This window comes from Lissotriton vulgaris, chromosome 7, assembly GCF_964263255.1.
Source record: "Lissotriton vulgaris chromosome 7, aLisVul1.2, whole genome shotgun sequence".
NCBI lineage: Eukaryota > Metazoa > Chordata > Amphibia > Caudata > Salamandridae > Lissotriton > Lissotriton vulgaris.
This window is the reverse complement of record NC_141695.1, coordinates 1,189,252,923-1,189,267,966: the sequence shown is the minus strand read 5'-3', so window position 1 is coordinate 1,189,267,966 and position 15,044 is coordinate 1,189,252,923. Positions and strand designations below refer to the sequence as shown.

At 46.6% G+C, this 15,044-nt stretch overlaps 1 protein-coding gene across 4 annotated transcripts in view; it reads right to left on the bottom strand.

Annotated features, from left to right (window-relative positions):
• The window catches only part of PRR14 (proline rich 14), a 588,115-nt gene that overhangs the window by 390,820 nt on the left and 182,251 nt on the right, over positions 1–15,044 (bottom strand). For all 4 annotated transcript variants that reach the window (XM_086931668.1, XM_086931667.1, XM_086931670.1 and 1 more), the window contains one exon: positions 5,625–6,696. In XM_086931668.1, the coding sequence (XP_086787794.1) occupies positions 5,625–6,696 (1,072 nt within the window). The remainder of the gene's footprint in view (positions 1–5,624; positions 6,697–15,044) is intronic.

The window sequence follows — 15,044 nt, the reverse complement described above, 5'->3', positions numbered from 1 at the left end:
GAAACCCAGGCAAGGGCGGAGGTGGGAAGAACGGGACCCATTGTGGCGCAGGGAAAGGAGCCACGGTGGGGCACCGGGGCCAGAACCGCCGGCAGAGGACCTTGCAACGCCGGAGCCGCCAGTGGTAAGCAAGAGCCCTCAACTGGGACCGCGGGGTCCGAGGGCGCGCCGGCGGGAGCCTGAGGCCTGAAAAGGCTGTCCATAGCGGCAAGAAATTATTGCACCTGGGTCGGAGTCGCCGACGGACCCGGATAAGGAGGGTAGGCCGCGGGACACTCAGGCTCAAACGGAGCCGCGTGGGAAGAGCCCCTGGCCCCCTCGTCTGCAGACCAACAGGGGGACGTCGGAGTGTGCAGATGCTTCTTCGACTTTGTCTCGTGACGTCTCTTACCCGATTCGGAGTGTGAAGACTTCGACCTTGAGGAGCGATGATGATGGCTCCACGTACGGTCACTCGAGCGACCCCTAGACTCCAACGGCACGGAGATGACTGCCGGGCCTCCAGCAGCTTTTGTGACCGCAAAGCCTTTGGAGCCATGGCCAGATAGTCGGAACAAGACCTGGAGTCATAGTCGTGCTCCAGACAGTAGAGACAGACGCCATGGGGTCCGCCACCGACATCGTACAGCGACCGGCCCTGCAGGAATTAAACCCAGGCATCTCTACGGGGCACCAGGAGTCAGACTCAAAAGAATCAGAGACAAAAGTCTCAAAAAAGTTAGTCAAAAAGTGACTTGGGTACGTGCTCTAACCGGATCTGCGCTTGCTGGCGCGGAAAAATAAAGAACTGATGCCAGCGCGCATAGGTGGCGCCTAAGTAGTTTCCGTGACGTCATCTCGGCGCTTACGATACCATTGACTGATGCGGAGCCGCACGAAGCCACCTACCGACGCGCAGGGGTACTGCTGACAAAAAACTTTCTGGATCCAGTCTGACGCCTGGGGATATTCTAAGGTAAGGAATCCAACACTAACATGTCTCTTTCTGAAACAGAGCACAATCCAGCTCAACAGGTTCAGCACGTGAACAGCATTCCCTTTTTTACAGGGAACCTGACAAAAAGGTAATTATCCAGACGGTTTTCCTTAGAACAAACAATGTAAAATTTCAAAACCCATTTGTTGTCAAACCGATAGAGCCACTCCTACTCTTTTGTGGGGTGAGAAGGCAAAACCTGCAGGTAGCTTGAGATTGCTGAAAGTGTTAAGTAGGGACTTAACACCGAATTATCTGGGGAAAAAAGTAATGTAGGACAAATGCTGAACCTCACTCATGCGATGAGTCAAAGCAATCATAATAAGGAAGATAGTCTTGAAAGTAAAGAAACAGCAGACAGCTCTGCATCAGCTCAAAGGGGTTGCACATGAGAAAGGATTAGAACAAATTAAGATCCCACTGTGGCATCACAAATGGTCTGGGAGGAAACGTGTGTCAACTCTTATTAACCTTAACAGATGATTTAAACAAGGACACTTGATCAGGCAAATGTAAAAAGGCTGAAAGGACCCACAAATAACCTTTTATGGTGTCTCCTCCAAGTCCTTGTTGGGCCACTGACCAACAAAAAAAAACCCCAAAAATCTGAAGATTTGGCTCGTAAAGGGTCAATCTATAAAATGCCACACAAGGTCAAAAATCTATTTCCGTGCCTGGCATAAATGGATTTTGTGGAAGGGCATCTGGAGGAAAGGGTACCAGGCACCACTTAAGGCAGCAGGCCGAATGCAGTCAACTGCAGCTGCTCAGTCTCCACACATGGAAGTGTAGATCGGGTGAAATGCTGCTGCGAATCAACATACTCTCTAAGTCGTACCTGATCAGGAGACAGATGCTCATGCTCAAATGTTCCATGCACCACACATTCTTGGCACAATCTAAACTAACTAGGAGGACTCTGGCCCAGTTATTCCTACTATTTTTTTTGAGACATCAAGAAATGGTAGGCAGGGACCAGAATGCGTAGTCTTCCAGTGGAAATGAATCTAAAAAAACTGAGCGTACTCAAAAAAATTCCAACATGCAAAACCCTAGATACAATGCGTTCGACAATGGCAAAAAGATCTAGCCTAGGTCCTCCATACTGTTGGCAGGCACCGTTTGTCACCTCAGGATGTATCCCACCAGATGATTCAAGATCAGGGAAATGCTTCAACGCCCTAAAGAGGTTCCCATAAGGCCATGATTGTTGTAACATTACATGGTGGTGGAGGTGTCTGTGAGAATCTGTACCAGCCTCCACTTGATGGATGGAAAGAAGTCCTTCAATGCCAGATGAAAGGCCCCAACTCCACCAGACTGATATGGAACTGAGCTTTCATTTGATACCAGAGTCCTCTGAGCTCCACCCTCAACATATGAACGCTCTACTACAGCTGTGATGCTTCCGTCACCACTGTCAGCTGGGAAGGTAGAGGGGACTGTAGCTGGACCAACTGTGTTTGATCAGCCATCACTGCAGATTGTAAAACATTTTCTTTGATGGTGGGTTCACTGGAACTTCAGATTCCATTGCAGATACCACATGTGCCACCTGGTGTAGCCCACAAGAAAGATGCAGGAGTGTAAAAAGCCGCTCTTACTGAGATCCAGGACCGAGGCTGAAATATCTTGATCTTAACCTCAATGTCCTGGACTCATTGTAACAGAGGAAAGGCCGTGAACTGCACTGTATCCTAGATAACTGCAATTAATGCCAGCCTTTGTGAAGCAGCCAAGATGTCCGCCGTCATCTGGAGATGGTATATGGCAAACTAAAAACTGAAAATACTTCTGCCCAACTGTGAACCTCAGGTAACACCTGTGGGACTGCTGGACACTTATATGAAAATGTGTCCTGCAGGTCCAGGGACACCATCCAGTCCCCCCCAAGCCCAGAGCAGTCAAGATCTGAGGTAGCACGAGCAATTTTAATTTGTTGTTTGACAGTCAGATGTCATAGTTCCAATATAGGCCAGAGGTCATAGTTCCAATATAGGCCAGAGGCCTCCATCCTCCTTCAGCACAAAGAAACAGCCCTATCCTCATTCAGAGTCAGTAACACCAGCTCAATAGCAAATTTGGAGCGTAACACTCTCACCTCCTGTAACAGAAGGGAGAAGTGATCCTCTGAAAGTTGGTGGGTGGTCAGATTTGGCAGAATAAAAAGAAAGGGTAGGGAACAGCTATGCTTAACGGTTTGAATGACCAACCCTGGGAGCAAATGCTGAATGTTGCATCCATGGACATCAGTGTGTGGTTCTACTCGGTCACCTCCAGGGCAGTACAGAGCTACACAGCTTCTCCATTGCTGGAAATTGTTCCAATCCCATGTGGTATCTGGTGTATTCAAAGGTGCAGAGTATGTTCCTAGAATTATCTATCAGAAGTCTGAGGTCTACGACCGGTCTTAATCCCTCTCCTTCTTGGGAACTAGAAAGTAATGGAAGTAGCAGCCTGTCCCCCTCTCTGGGCCCATTTCGATTCACCCTTGGTGAGCAAAGACTTAATTTTGGAGGATAAAATAACAGCATGAGCCATCGAGATTTGAGTTGCAACTGTGGCGATGAGTGGAGGAGTGAACATAAGACTAAGAGTGTATCCAACTTAAACAATCTTGTCTGAACTAACGGTGCATAAGGGGGGCGAACAGAAATAGACCCTGTCCCCTAATGGCTTCAAAAGACTAAACAAGCGGGGCACTAAATTAGTTTGGCAGCAGGAGGTGAGGACCAAACGGAGGTGTGCTGCCCTGATTAGCAGCTGCACCACTGCCTCTGAAGACACAAAAACGCTTGTTAAGCTCTCGAATAGGCTGTGAAGGGTGCCTTTGACATTAGGGAATGCCTATTATAAACAGCACTGGAATTTCCTAAATTAGACAGATAACTAGCAAACAAGAGAAAGCAGCCCCAGGGAGCAAGCTAATGCCCTGCTGTCCTTGAAGTGCTTTAACTCAGTCCTCAATCACCACAGGTGGAGCCTTCATGATTCTGTACCAAGACAGGGGCAGAGAAATTGCCAAAGTTAGTCCAGAACAGGCAACAAATTCAGTGCAGGTTCAGGAGCCAGCTCACCTGGAACTCTGGCGAGCATCAGAGCAGGTATCACTGCTAGAGACTACACTCAAGACATCAGGGCGCCAGGGAAGTTTTAAGGTACGGGCAAAGAGGACAATTGCCCAGGGCTTCCATCTTGTATGGGGGCCCCGGGGAAAGTGAACTTTGTCACCTCTATTTCTGTACTTCAACCATTCTCACACTAACTGCCGTTCTCTACCTCTCAGCTCTTTCGCCCTCTACCCCGTGTCATTCTAAGGATTTTTGGGATACCAGACAAGACTTATTTCAGCTGGTTTAGTGTGTCCAGAGTACAAATCAATACTTTCTAGCACCATGTGAGCTGCTTGAATTAGCAGAAAAAGTTGAATAAACTTCAATGCTGTCCGAACAGAGGCCTCTAAAATAGGAGTTGCCCAGGGTCCCGAAAATTTAAAACAAGACTGCAAGGCGCAGCTTTGGTGGTTGGCAGACAGGCTCAGATAGTACCAGAGAAAGATCGCTAGCAGAATCCCACCTGGAGCTGACAACAGATCTGTGGGGTTTGAAGGCAGGCTTAAGACAAATGAAACCACTCCAAACTGTAGCATGGACTCGGGATCAACAATAGCCCAAGGGAATTAGGTGCCTAGGCTCCAGGACCGGGATTGAGTTGGAGTCTGACTATGCAGCCAGATTTCGACCTTTAGCGTGCTGAACACACACAATCACTCTCTAGAGTGAGTTTGGGGCAAAGGGGGGGGGGGGGGGGGTTAAACCACAATTGGACTCACGTAGAGGCAGTGAGTGAACTGGGGGAGACTTCAGGACGTAACACAAGGCCGGCCACTTCTCTTATGTTCCGCAAAGTAGAGTTTGGCCATTCACTCCTTGAGTGCACCATGAAGCATTATCGCACAACTTCGAATCCTGCTTCAAGCCAAAACGTCCAAGTCAAACATCATGCGGCTTCATGACTGACATCTGTTTGAAGCAGTCGCAGCATGGTTTGAAATCTTCGGGGGAAGACATTTTCCTGGCACACAATCTGTTTTTCTTTCTTCCAAATTTAGAAAACCCTGAGAAAAGTGGGAAGTAAAGCTCCAGATCCCTGTAAAAGGGTGCAGAATTGGTCAGCGTGCAGAGGTAGCACCCTGTGTGTGGCTCCATGTCATCACATCTGGAAGTGGTTAAAGTGGATGGAGAGACGGCAACACAAGCATGCAGTGGCCATTGAAAAGTTATAAGATGTAGTATGGTGCCTTGGAGGACTCAAAAGATGAGGACTCTGCAGTGAGAAGTATCCATCACAATATCTTAAAACTGCAGTGTCATACTAAACCTCCTAGCCTCCAACTGAAGCCTTTTACATTTTACTCTGAGTCTACATTTCAGCCATTATGTGCAGCACATATTTTTCATTAACATTTTCTTTGTGCTATTGAACCCTGCACTGTGCACAGATCCTAAGATGATGATACTTCTCGAAAAGTCTGACATTTGGTGTTAATGAGGACAACCTGAAGACAATGACCATCACGCTGAGTAGCCAAGCTGTTAAATATTGCATAAGAGTTACAACAATGATTAAGGTAACTGCTAGGAATTACCTGTTCAGGATCCTCTTGAGGTGCACCCGCAACGTCATGGAGGACAACTGCTAGGAACCTATGGCTAGATTTTTCAATTGGTGATATGTTCACCCCCAAGTTTTTCTTCCACTTCTTCTTCCGTTGTGCTTTGTAGGTCACAGGTGACTTGTGTGACACTGATGTTTCGCTAAGCAGTCCACCTTCTACCTTCCTCTTTTTACTCCGATCCTCATGATTACTCAGATAAGCTCGGTCTTTGCGCAGAGCAGGGGCTCGAGTCTCCATCAAGTTACGGGCGGCACTGTTGTGGGGAGGTTTGTGTTGGTTGGCTGCTATGGCCCTAGGAATTTGGTGGGGAGTGGCACAAGACTGTCCTGTTTTCTGATCTTGTTGGAGAGAGGCAAACTGCTGCTCTACCAGGCTTTCAGGAATAGCAATACTGGGAGTGTCATCAGGGTGGATGGTACCAGATGCCCGCCGAGGGCTGCTAATTGTCCTCCCTGAGCTACAAGGAAGCGAAAGAACAGGCAAGGACTTTTCTGCAAAGTTCTGAATGACACCACTGGGAAGAGGATTGTCCTGGTGGACAGGCCTGGACCTTGGCGTCCGGCGAAGTATGGAACAGGTCGGAGTGGAGTCCTGATCCTCCTGGACAGTTGTGGGTTGCATCTGTTCCAGGTTCTGATTGACAACACTGGGCAAAGTACCATCTTGATTTACAGCCCTGGGTGTTCGGCGAGGAGTGGTACAAGATTTTCCTGTGTCCTGAGCTTCTTGTAGTGAGATCAACTGCTTGTCTACCAAGTTCTGGGTGGCACTGCTGGGATATGGACTGTCCCAGTGAACAGACCTCAACCTGGGCGTCCGGCGTGGAGTGGTAGAATTTTGCTCTGCGTTTTGAGCTTCTCTGGGAACAGGAGAGCCTTTCTCTACCTGGTTGTGAGTTGCACTGCTGAGGAATGGGTTGTCAAGGAGAGAAGATTTGGACCTTGGTGTTCTACGAGGAGTTGTGCATATCTCAGTGTTAAACGCCTCCTGTTTCCTGGGGGTTCGTGAATGCAGTGCTGAGCTTTCGTCATCAACAGGGGGTCTATGAAAGGAACAGCAAGAAATTAAATGTATACGATGATCACACACATGTTCCAACAGTGAAAATAAATGCATCCAGCAAATAAATGGACATGTGTCAGTGAATCGTACAAATGGATAAAAAAAAAACATACCCAACAGTCTGTGCATTAACGGAAAGATGTTAGTTTTGGGAACGACTCAATTTGCATAGGTGACAGATAGCTTGTATTGTGTGAAAGCACTTAGTTCAAATATTGTCAGCAGTGACCTTCTCTCCAACACTGATTCCGTTTTACGATGTAAAGCAAGATTAAGGTGATCTGTGATGAATGTGTGAAAGGATTTTGAAATATACCGGAGTGTTATTATTCTTTTGCTATGTAGGAAACTAAAAAGTGGTTATTAACTGTAATCATAACTCCTCTTTATAGGCACATTTATGAACCTTAAAGTCACTCCGTATCGCTGCTTACGTGTGGAATATCAGCCCACTTAACAAGGGGAAATCTTTTTTATTTAGACCCAAACAAAATCAAAGGAAAGGAAACAAACAGGTCACCTTATGTGAAATCGTTTGAGTTAAACAACATTAATTTAATTTTTTTTAAAACCTTATAATGAAGAATTAGACGAAAGTAGTAAAGATAGTTAGTTAAAACTAATATGCTACTTACCAGTATGCATCTGTTCTTGGCATGTAGGGCTGCTGACATTCATATCTGTGCATAGATCGCCGCCTCGTGTTGGGTCCGGATGATTGCACATTGTTGTCCTGGAAGAGTCTTCGAAGTATCACGAGATAGGTGGCTCCTCCCCTGGACTACAGTGCGCATGGGCATCCTCTCCATCCTCAGATTGTTTTTCGCCATTGTGGCAGAGATGGAGTGTAGTACAGTAAGTGATGACCATGCTAAGAGTAATTCTGAGTGCTGCAGCCGCTACAGGCGCCGGGGAGGAGGGCGGGCGATATGAATGTCAGCTGCCCTATATGCCAAGAACAGATGCATACTGGTAAGTAGCATATTCGGTTCGAGGCATGTGGGCTCCTCAATTCATATCTGTGCATAGAATATATAGCAGTCCCTCTATTAGCGGCGGCCGTCCGTGCCAGCTGCAGCAGTCTGAAAAAGTGTATTTAGAACAGCCTGCCCTACAGCTGCCTGCTGTTTGGAGTGCACATCTACGCAGTAGTGTTTTGTAAATGTGTGTATGGTAGACCATGTGGCTGCTCTACAGATTTCCTCTAAAGGAATGTTTCCAAGGAAAGCCATGGATGCCCCCAACTTTCGTGTTGAGTGGGCTCTTGGGGGAATCGTTAATGTGCGCTTAGCCTTTTGATAGCAAATCTGTATGTACTTAACGATCCACCTGGCTATACCTGCTTTTGAAATGGGGTTGCCTTTGTGTTGTGGTGAAAAGGCAACAAACAGTTGTTTTGTCTTCCTAAAATCTTTTGTCCTATCTATGTAGTACATTAGAGCTCACTTGACGTCTAGTGTGTGGAGCATTCTCTCTGCCACTGAATTTGGATTCTGGAAGAACACTGGCAGTTCTATAGTTGGATTCATATGGAACTGTGAAACCACTTTAGGCAGAAACTTAGGGTTAGTGCGTAGTACCACCCCGTTGGAGTGAATCTGTATGAATGGTTCCTGGATAGTTAGTGCCTGAAGTTCACTAACTCGTCGTAGCGATGCGATTGCTATTAGGAAAGCCACTTTCCACGTCAAGAATTGTATCTCGCATGAGTGTAGAGGCTCAAAAGGTGGACCCATCAGTCTGGTAAGGACCACATCCAGGTTCCATACAGGTGCTGGTGGGTGTCGGGGAGGAATAACTCGTTGGAGTCCCTCCAGAAAAGCTTTGATGGCAGACACTCTGAAAAGTGAGAGATGCTGCCTGTTTTGGAGATAAGCTGCTATTGCGGATAAATGTATACGAATGGAAGCATAGTCCATATTGCATTTATATAGATGTAACAGATAACAGATGATGTTGTGAGTAGATGCATCTAGCGGATTAATGTCGTTGTTGGCACAATAAACGACAAACCGCTTCCATTTCGCCGCATAACCTGCTCTAGTGGTGGGCTTTCTTGCCTCCCTTATGATATCCATACAGTCAGGAGGAAGGTTGAGGTAGCCAAATTCTAAGACCTCAGGAGCCAGATCGCCAGGTTGAGCTGTTGCGGATCTGGATGCTGAATGTCGCCATGGCTCTGCGTCAAAAGCCTGGGCGTGAGGTGCAGCTTTTGATGCGGTACCACAGAGAGTTCTAGAAACGTGGTGTACCATGGTTGGTGTGCCCACGTCGGAGCAACCAGGATGAGAGTCATCGAGTGTTGCTTCAGTTTGCGTGCCACTAGCGGTATTAGCGGTGCTGGGGGAAAAGCGTACGCAAATATGCCTGACCAGTTCATCCATATCGCATTTCCCTGCAACTGTGGGTGTGGGAACCTGGCGGCAAAGCTTTGGCATTTTGCGTTTTCCCTTGTGGCGAACAGGTCTATCTCTGGTTGACCCCACTGCTGGAAGTACGGTTGGAGTACTGATGGATGTATCTCCCACTCGTACGTCTGGTGGCTGTGCCTGCTGAGCAGGTCCGCCATCTGACTGTCCTTGCCTGGGAGGTGTTCTGCCATGAGGAAGACGTTTCTCTGAATGGCCCACTTCCACATGCTCGGAGCCAGATGAGACAACTGTGGAGAGTGTGTACCTCCCTGATTCTGTATGTAGTACATGGCCGTCATGTTGTCCGTCCGGATCAACACTACCTTGTTGCACAAATGTACTTTGAATGCTTTGATTGCCATGAAGATAGCCATCAGTTCCAGAAGGTTGATGTGCATCTTCTTCTGCTGTGCTGTCCATAGTCCCTGCACTGTGTAATGGAGTACATGAGCTCCCCATCCCTGGAGAGATGCGTCTGTCGTCAGTATAATCTGTGGCACAGGCTCTTGGAACCGTCGGCCCCTGCAAAGGTTTTGTGGGTTCCACCAATGCAGAGAGTTGCATGCGCGACCGGTCACCAACACTAGGTCTTTCAATTGTCCGTGAGCCTGATTCCACTGACGTGCCAAGCACTCCTGAAGCGGACGCATGTGTAGTCTCGCGTGTGGGACTATGAAGATGCAGGAGGCCATCATACCTATAAACTGCATGAACACTCGTGCTGGAAGCGAGTGTTGTGGTTTGAATTTCCGTATCAGCATTTGCATGCTGTTGATCCTCACTGAATTTGGCTGTACTTTGGCTGCCAGAGTGTCTATTGTCGCGCCCAAGTACTGCCGTATGTGGGCGGGCTGAAGGAGGGAATTTGGATAATTCAGTGAAAACCCCAGATTGTGAAGAAGGTGAATGGTGTGGGAAATGTGGGTGGCACATTGCTGGGCGAACTTTGCTTGGATAAGCCAGTCGTCCAGATAAGGGTAGACGTGAACGTTCTGTCTCCGTAGGTGTGCAGCCACTGTCGCCAGGCACTTGGTAAACACCCTGGGTGCTGTCGTCACTCCGAAAGGGAGGACCTTGAACTGATAATGCTGATCCTGAATGGTAAATCTGAGATATTTTCTGTGTGACGGGTGTAGCGGTATATGGAAATATGCATCCTTCAGATCTAGTGTTGCGAGGAAATCTCCCCAACTGAGTAACGGTAGAACCTGCTGTAATGTGAGCATGTGAAAGTGTTCTGATAGGATGTACTGGTTTAGGGGCCTGAGGTCCAGTATGGGTCGGAGGGACCCGTCCTTTTTTGGGATCAAGAAGTACAGCGAGTACACTGCTGTACCTTTTTGTTCCACAGGCACGAGCTCTATGGCTCCTTTTTGCAGCATGCTGACTACCTCCTGCTGCAATAACTGTAAATGCTCTGCGGACATAGGATGGTGCCTTGGGGGTATGTTGGGTGGAGTGGATGTTAACTCCAGACAATAACCGTACTGGATAAGCTGCCTCACCCACCTGTCTGTAGTGATGGATTTCCAGACCAGCAGGAACTGTTGTAGTCTCCCCCCGACCGGTGTGGTATGGTCGGGGGGCAGTGACAAGAAGTCACTGTTTGTTAGTGGTGGAGGATCGGGAGTTGTTGTTTCCACGACCTATGCCCTTGGTGCTGTTTCCACGATAGCCACCCCTATTGTTCTTGTTGTAGGTGGTCTGCGTGCCTCCTTTACTGTATTGGGTCTGCTGGGACACCTGGCCCCTGGAAGATACTCTATTGTTGGAGCGACGAAAATAACCACCCCTGAACTGCTGCGACTGTAGAGCCCCCATAGACTTAGCAGTCTCTGTGTCCTTCTTAATTTTTTCTAAGGTGGTGTCCACTTCTGGGCCAAATAAGTAATAAGGGTTAACCGGCTGATTGAGTATGGTGGTTTGTATCTCAGGCTTGAAGCCGGAGAATCTCAGCCAGGCATGTCTTCCTAACATAACACTTGTATTAATCGCCCTGGCTGCAGTGTCTGCTGCGTCTAGCGCACACTTAATAGATGCGTTTGATATAAGTTTCCCTTCTTGTATTAGCATCTCTTCTGCCTCCTTATACTCATCTGGCAAGTGTTGTAACAGGGTCTCGAGTGTATCATAATGAGCCCAGTCATATCTGGCTAAGAATGCCTGTGTGTTGGAGATTCGCCAGACATTGGCCGCTTGAGCTGCCACCCTTTTCCCTGATGCTTCTAGCACTTTAGATTCCTTGTCAGGGGGAGGAGCATCACCCGTTGTTTGAGAGTTCGCTCTTTTACGAGCATTGGAAACAACCAGAGAGTCCAACGCCAACTGTCCCTTGATATATGTAGGGTCCACAGGTGCTGGTTTGTATTTTTTTTCAATTCTGGGGTTTACTACCCTTGCCCTTGTGGTCTCCTTAAAGATGTCTCCAGCGTATTTCAGGACACCTTTTAGCATGGGTAGAGTCTTGACAGTTCTCTCTGAGGTTGAGAAGGTGTCAAACAAAAAGTCCTCTTCAATAGGGTCAGCATGGAGCTGGACATCATGATTTTTTGCTGCCCTCTCAATAAGTGCATTAAACGCAGCTGTGTCTTCCGTAGGTGAGGTTTTAATAGCATAGACATGACTGTCCGGGGCAGTTTGTGGATCCCCTGGGTCAACAGCGTCTGTCCAGGGTTCAGTGTGATATTCTGGATCAGTGTCTACAGGATAACTGTAATCCTCATTGTCACCATCCCCTACATCCACATCTGAATGTGTGGGTGAAATAGGAGCAGGGTCTTGTCCATATGGTTGTAGAGGTTCAAAAAGGAGAGGTGACGTAGCAGAATCCCTCTTTCTTCAATTGAATTTTATATGACTCCATAGGCTGTTCTGGAGCGATCTTTCGCTTGAAAATGTAAAGTCTACCCGTCTCAGCGTCGATGAATATTTTATCATGTGTTTATAAATATATATCGATTTTATCAAATATTGTGTTTTGTATGAGGAATTAAAATGTATTCCATATGTAAAAACAGGAGTTGACTATTATTATTACGTGTGTGGCATATGCCACCTTTAATGTGCTAGTAGGTATTGGTATTTTGCCTGGGTATTTCTGTTTACACATATTCATTGCCCTGACCCAGGAAATTGATTCTTATCAGGGGTCCTTGTTGTCTCACATATAGATCCCTCGACCTGAGCCTTATAGAGTGTTTTAGTCTCGGCCCCCGTACCAACGGTTGGGCCTAGCTCCTCGCTCGAGCTATCTTCCACGGCCCCAAAGGCCTCATCGTCGTCTCCTACCTCATCGACGACGTCTTCATTTTCGACCATTTCTACATCTGCGTCGTAACTGGAGTCGATCTCCGATGCAGGACCAGACAGGTTCTCTTGAACTTCCTGCTCGACTCACTCATCTTCCTCAGCATCGAAGATGTTCACCGGGTCAGGTGCCGTCTGCTGGGCCTCCTTTCGCGCTGCGTGTCTAAGTCGAATCGTCTTCTTGGAGCGGAACCGAGAACAAGCCATACAGCTGGCTTCATCGTGATCTGGAGACAGGCACTTGTTGCACACCGGGTGGACATCGATGTGAGGATACTTGGAGTTGCAAACGGGACATCTCTTGAACGGGCTCCGTTCCATAATGGATCGTCGATAAGGCCTCTGGCGTCGACCGGGCCTTTAGTGCTGAAAATCCATGCGGCTCATCTTGACGTCCGGCTCGAGGATAGAGCTGGAACAAGTACTGGGCACCGATCGCAAAGACAATACCGACGATAAATAAAGGCCTTTTGGCCAAATATAAAGTTTTTTATCGATTCCGAACTTGAGTTAACAAATATACATCCGAACCCAATGGAGGAAAAAAACAAACAATCTGAGGATGGAGAGGATGCCCATGCGCACTGTAGTCCAGGGGAGGAGCCACCTATCTCGTGATACTTCGAAGACTCTTCCAGGACAACAATGTGCAATCATCCGGACCCAACACTAGGCGGCGATCTATGCAGATATGAATTCAGCAGCCCCCATGCCTCGAACTCCTCTTTCTCAAACTTGTGCATCGCCTGTAAGGTGAGGTAAGGTAATACTTTATTTGTTGATTAATAAAAATCATTACAAACTAGAATAAAACACAATGGGATATGAGCATTCTTTTTTGCCGATAGAGCACATATACTACATTGTATTGAAATATACATTAGTAAACAATGTCATATTTCACACCAGTCATAGGCGATGTCCCTTCAAATTAAAGCTATAAAGGTCACGATGGGACGTCACACTGCCCCCATTTTTTTTAAATTCTAATTTTAATATACCCTAGTTGAAATACAGTAGATAAAGTGCACTTGTGCGGTTTCTTGCATTTACCAGTAATACCAAGAGTGCACTTAACTAGACCAAATCAATCTATCTGATATGGAGGCTATAAAAAGCAAAAACACATAATACTAGTATTATCGAGGTTCATTTTAAGATTCTTTCAAATTTCACACCTATCAGAAAGACCATCGGCTATCAGTTCATAAGCACTGCATATTTAAGCATACACTCTGGATTTTGGAAGGCTCTGCCACATAAAGAAAACGTTACCAACCTCTAACACTATTTCTGGGAGATACTCCATCTACCTGCAGATTCCACATCCGTTGAATATTTCCAGATGCCAGAATGGACTGATGTAGGAAGCTAGCTCTGTATATACTATACCAAAGTAAGGTATAGTGTGCACATAGTTGGGTGTATCCCCAGAGGCTTAAGAAGATAATCCTAAATGCTCTAATTGTGGCTGTGCGGTCGAGCAGGTAGGCTTTTTTAGAGGTCTGTATTAAGCATTTATTGAACACACTCAGGCAAGAAATGATGGCACAAATTCAAAGACTGAATCCAGACAAATTGTTTTGTATCAAAAATTATTTGGTTGTTTTATTTCAAGAACGAAGAAGTACTCTGCAGCAGGTTAGGTAACAGTTTTCAAAGTAGCAATATTTCCCAAATGCAGTAGGAATTAGTTTGCAAGGCAATAAACAATGCTTTACAGTAATTGAAATACTTTAGTGATATCAGTTTAGAACAGTAGAACTTTGCAATAGCAACAGCTAGACTTTTGTATGCAATAAGATGAGTTAAGCAATGCATTCCCGGGGGAGAAAAAGTGTTACACATTTCTCTTTCAGTCTTCAAGGGTTTAGACCAACACTGACCCAAATGTTAGTCAATGTCGAATATGGGGATACCCTAGGAGGAAGGCTCCCCGGAGCACAGCGCTAAAAAGACTGCGAGGTCTAAAAGTTTTGTGAACAGTTCATTGTACAGTAATCCTAAGGCAGTTAAAAGTTTTGCGTGTTTTAAGCCACACTCATTAGCATCATGAGTACTTCAAACGTATTTGAAAATGTTTTCATTGGTATGTTCAAACAATGCATCATCCAACATTAACAGTCCCAATGCATTTCGGGCTGAAGACTAGCCCTTCCTCAGGGGAATGCTCTACAACATAAAAGAAGACATCAATCTGTCACTAGATGGTTCAACAAAACGCCTAGAATAACAATAACATCAGCTGGTGTAGGTGACAATATACCCTCAAGCTCTACAGGCAAACCAAGTGGAAAGACCAGAAAATAGTGCCATCTAAAACGCAAGTAAGACGTGTGGGGGTGTAAACAACACGGGGAAATGAACTAACGATCAAGCATAGAGTACGCGGTATAATTAATGTAAGGCCAACAACCTACAAAACCCAAGTGTTCAAGCAACAAATAAAGAACGGTGAACCCCATGCACCACGACAGTTAAGTCCGTGACAGCATTACTCACGGAGCAGGTTACATCCGCATATCAAACAGGTCACCAAAACCTGCGTAAAGGTGAAAGCTCGTTAAGATGTGAGGGGAGCCTGAAAAATTCTTAGCAGCCTTCCTCAGTA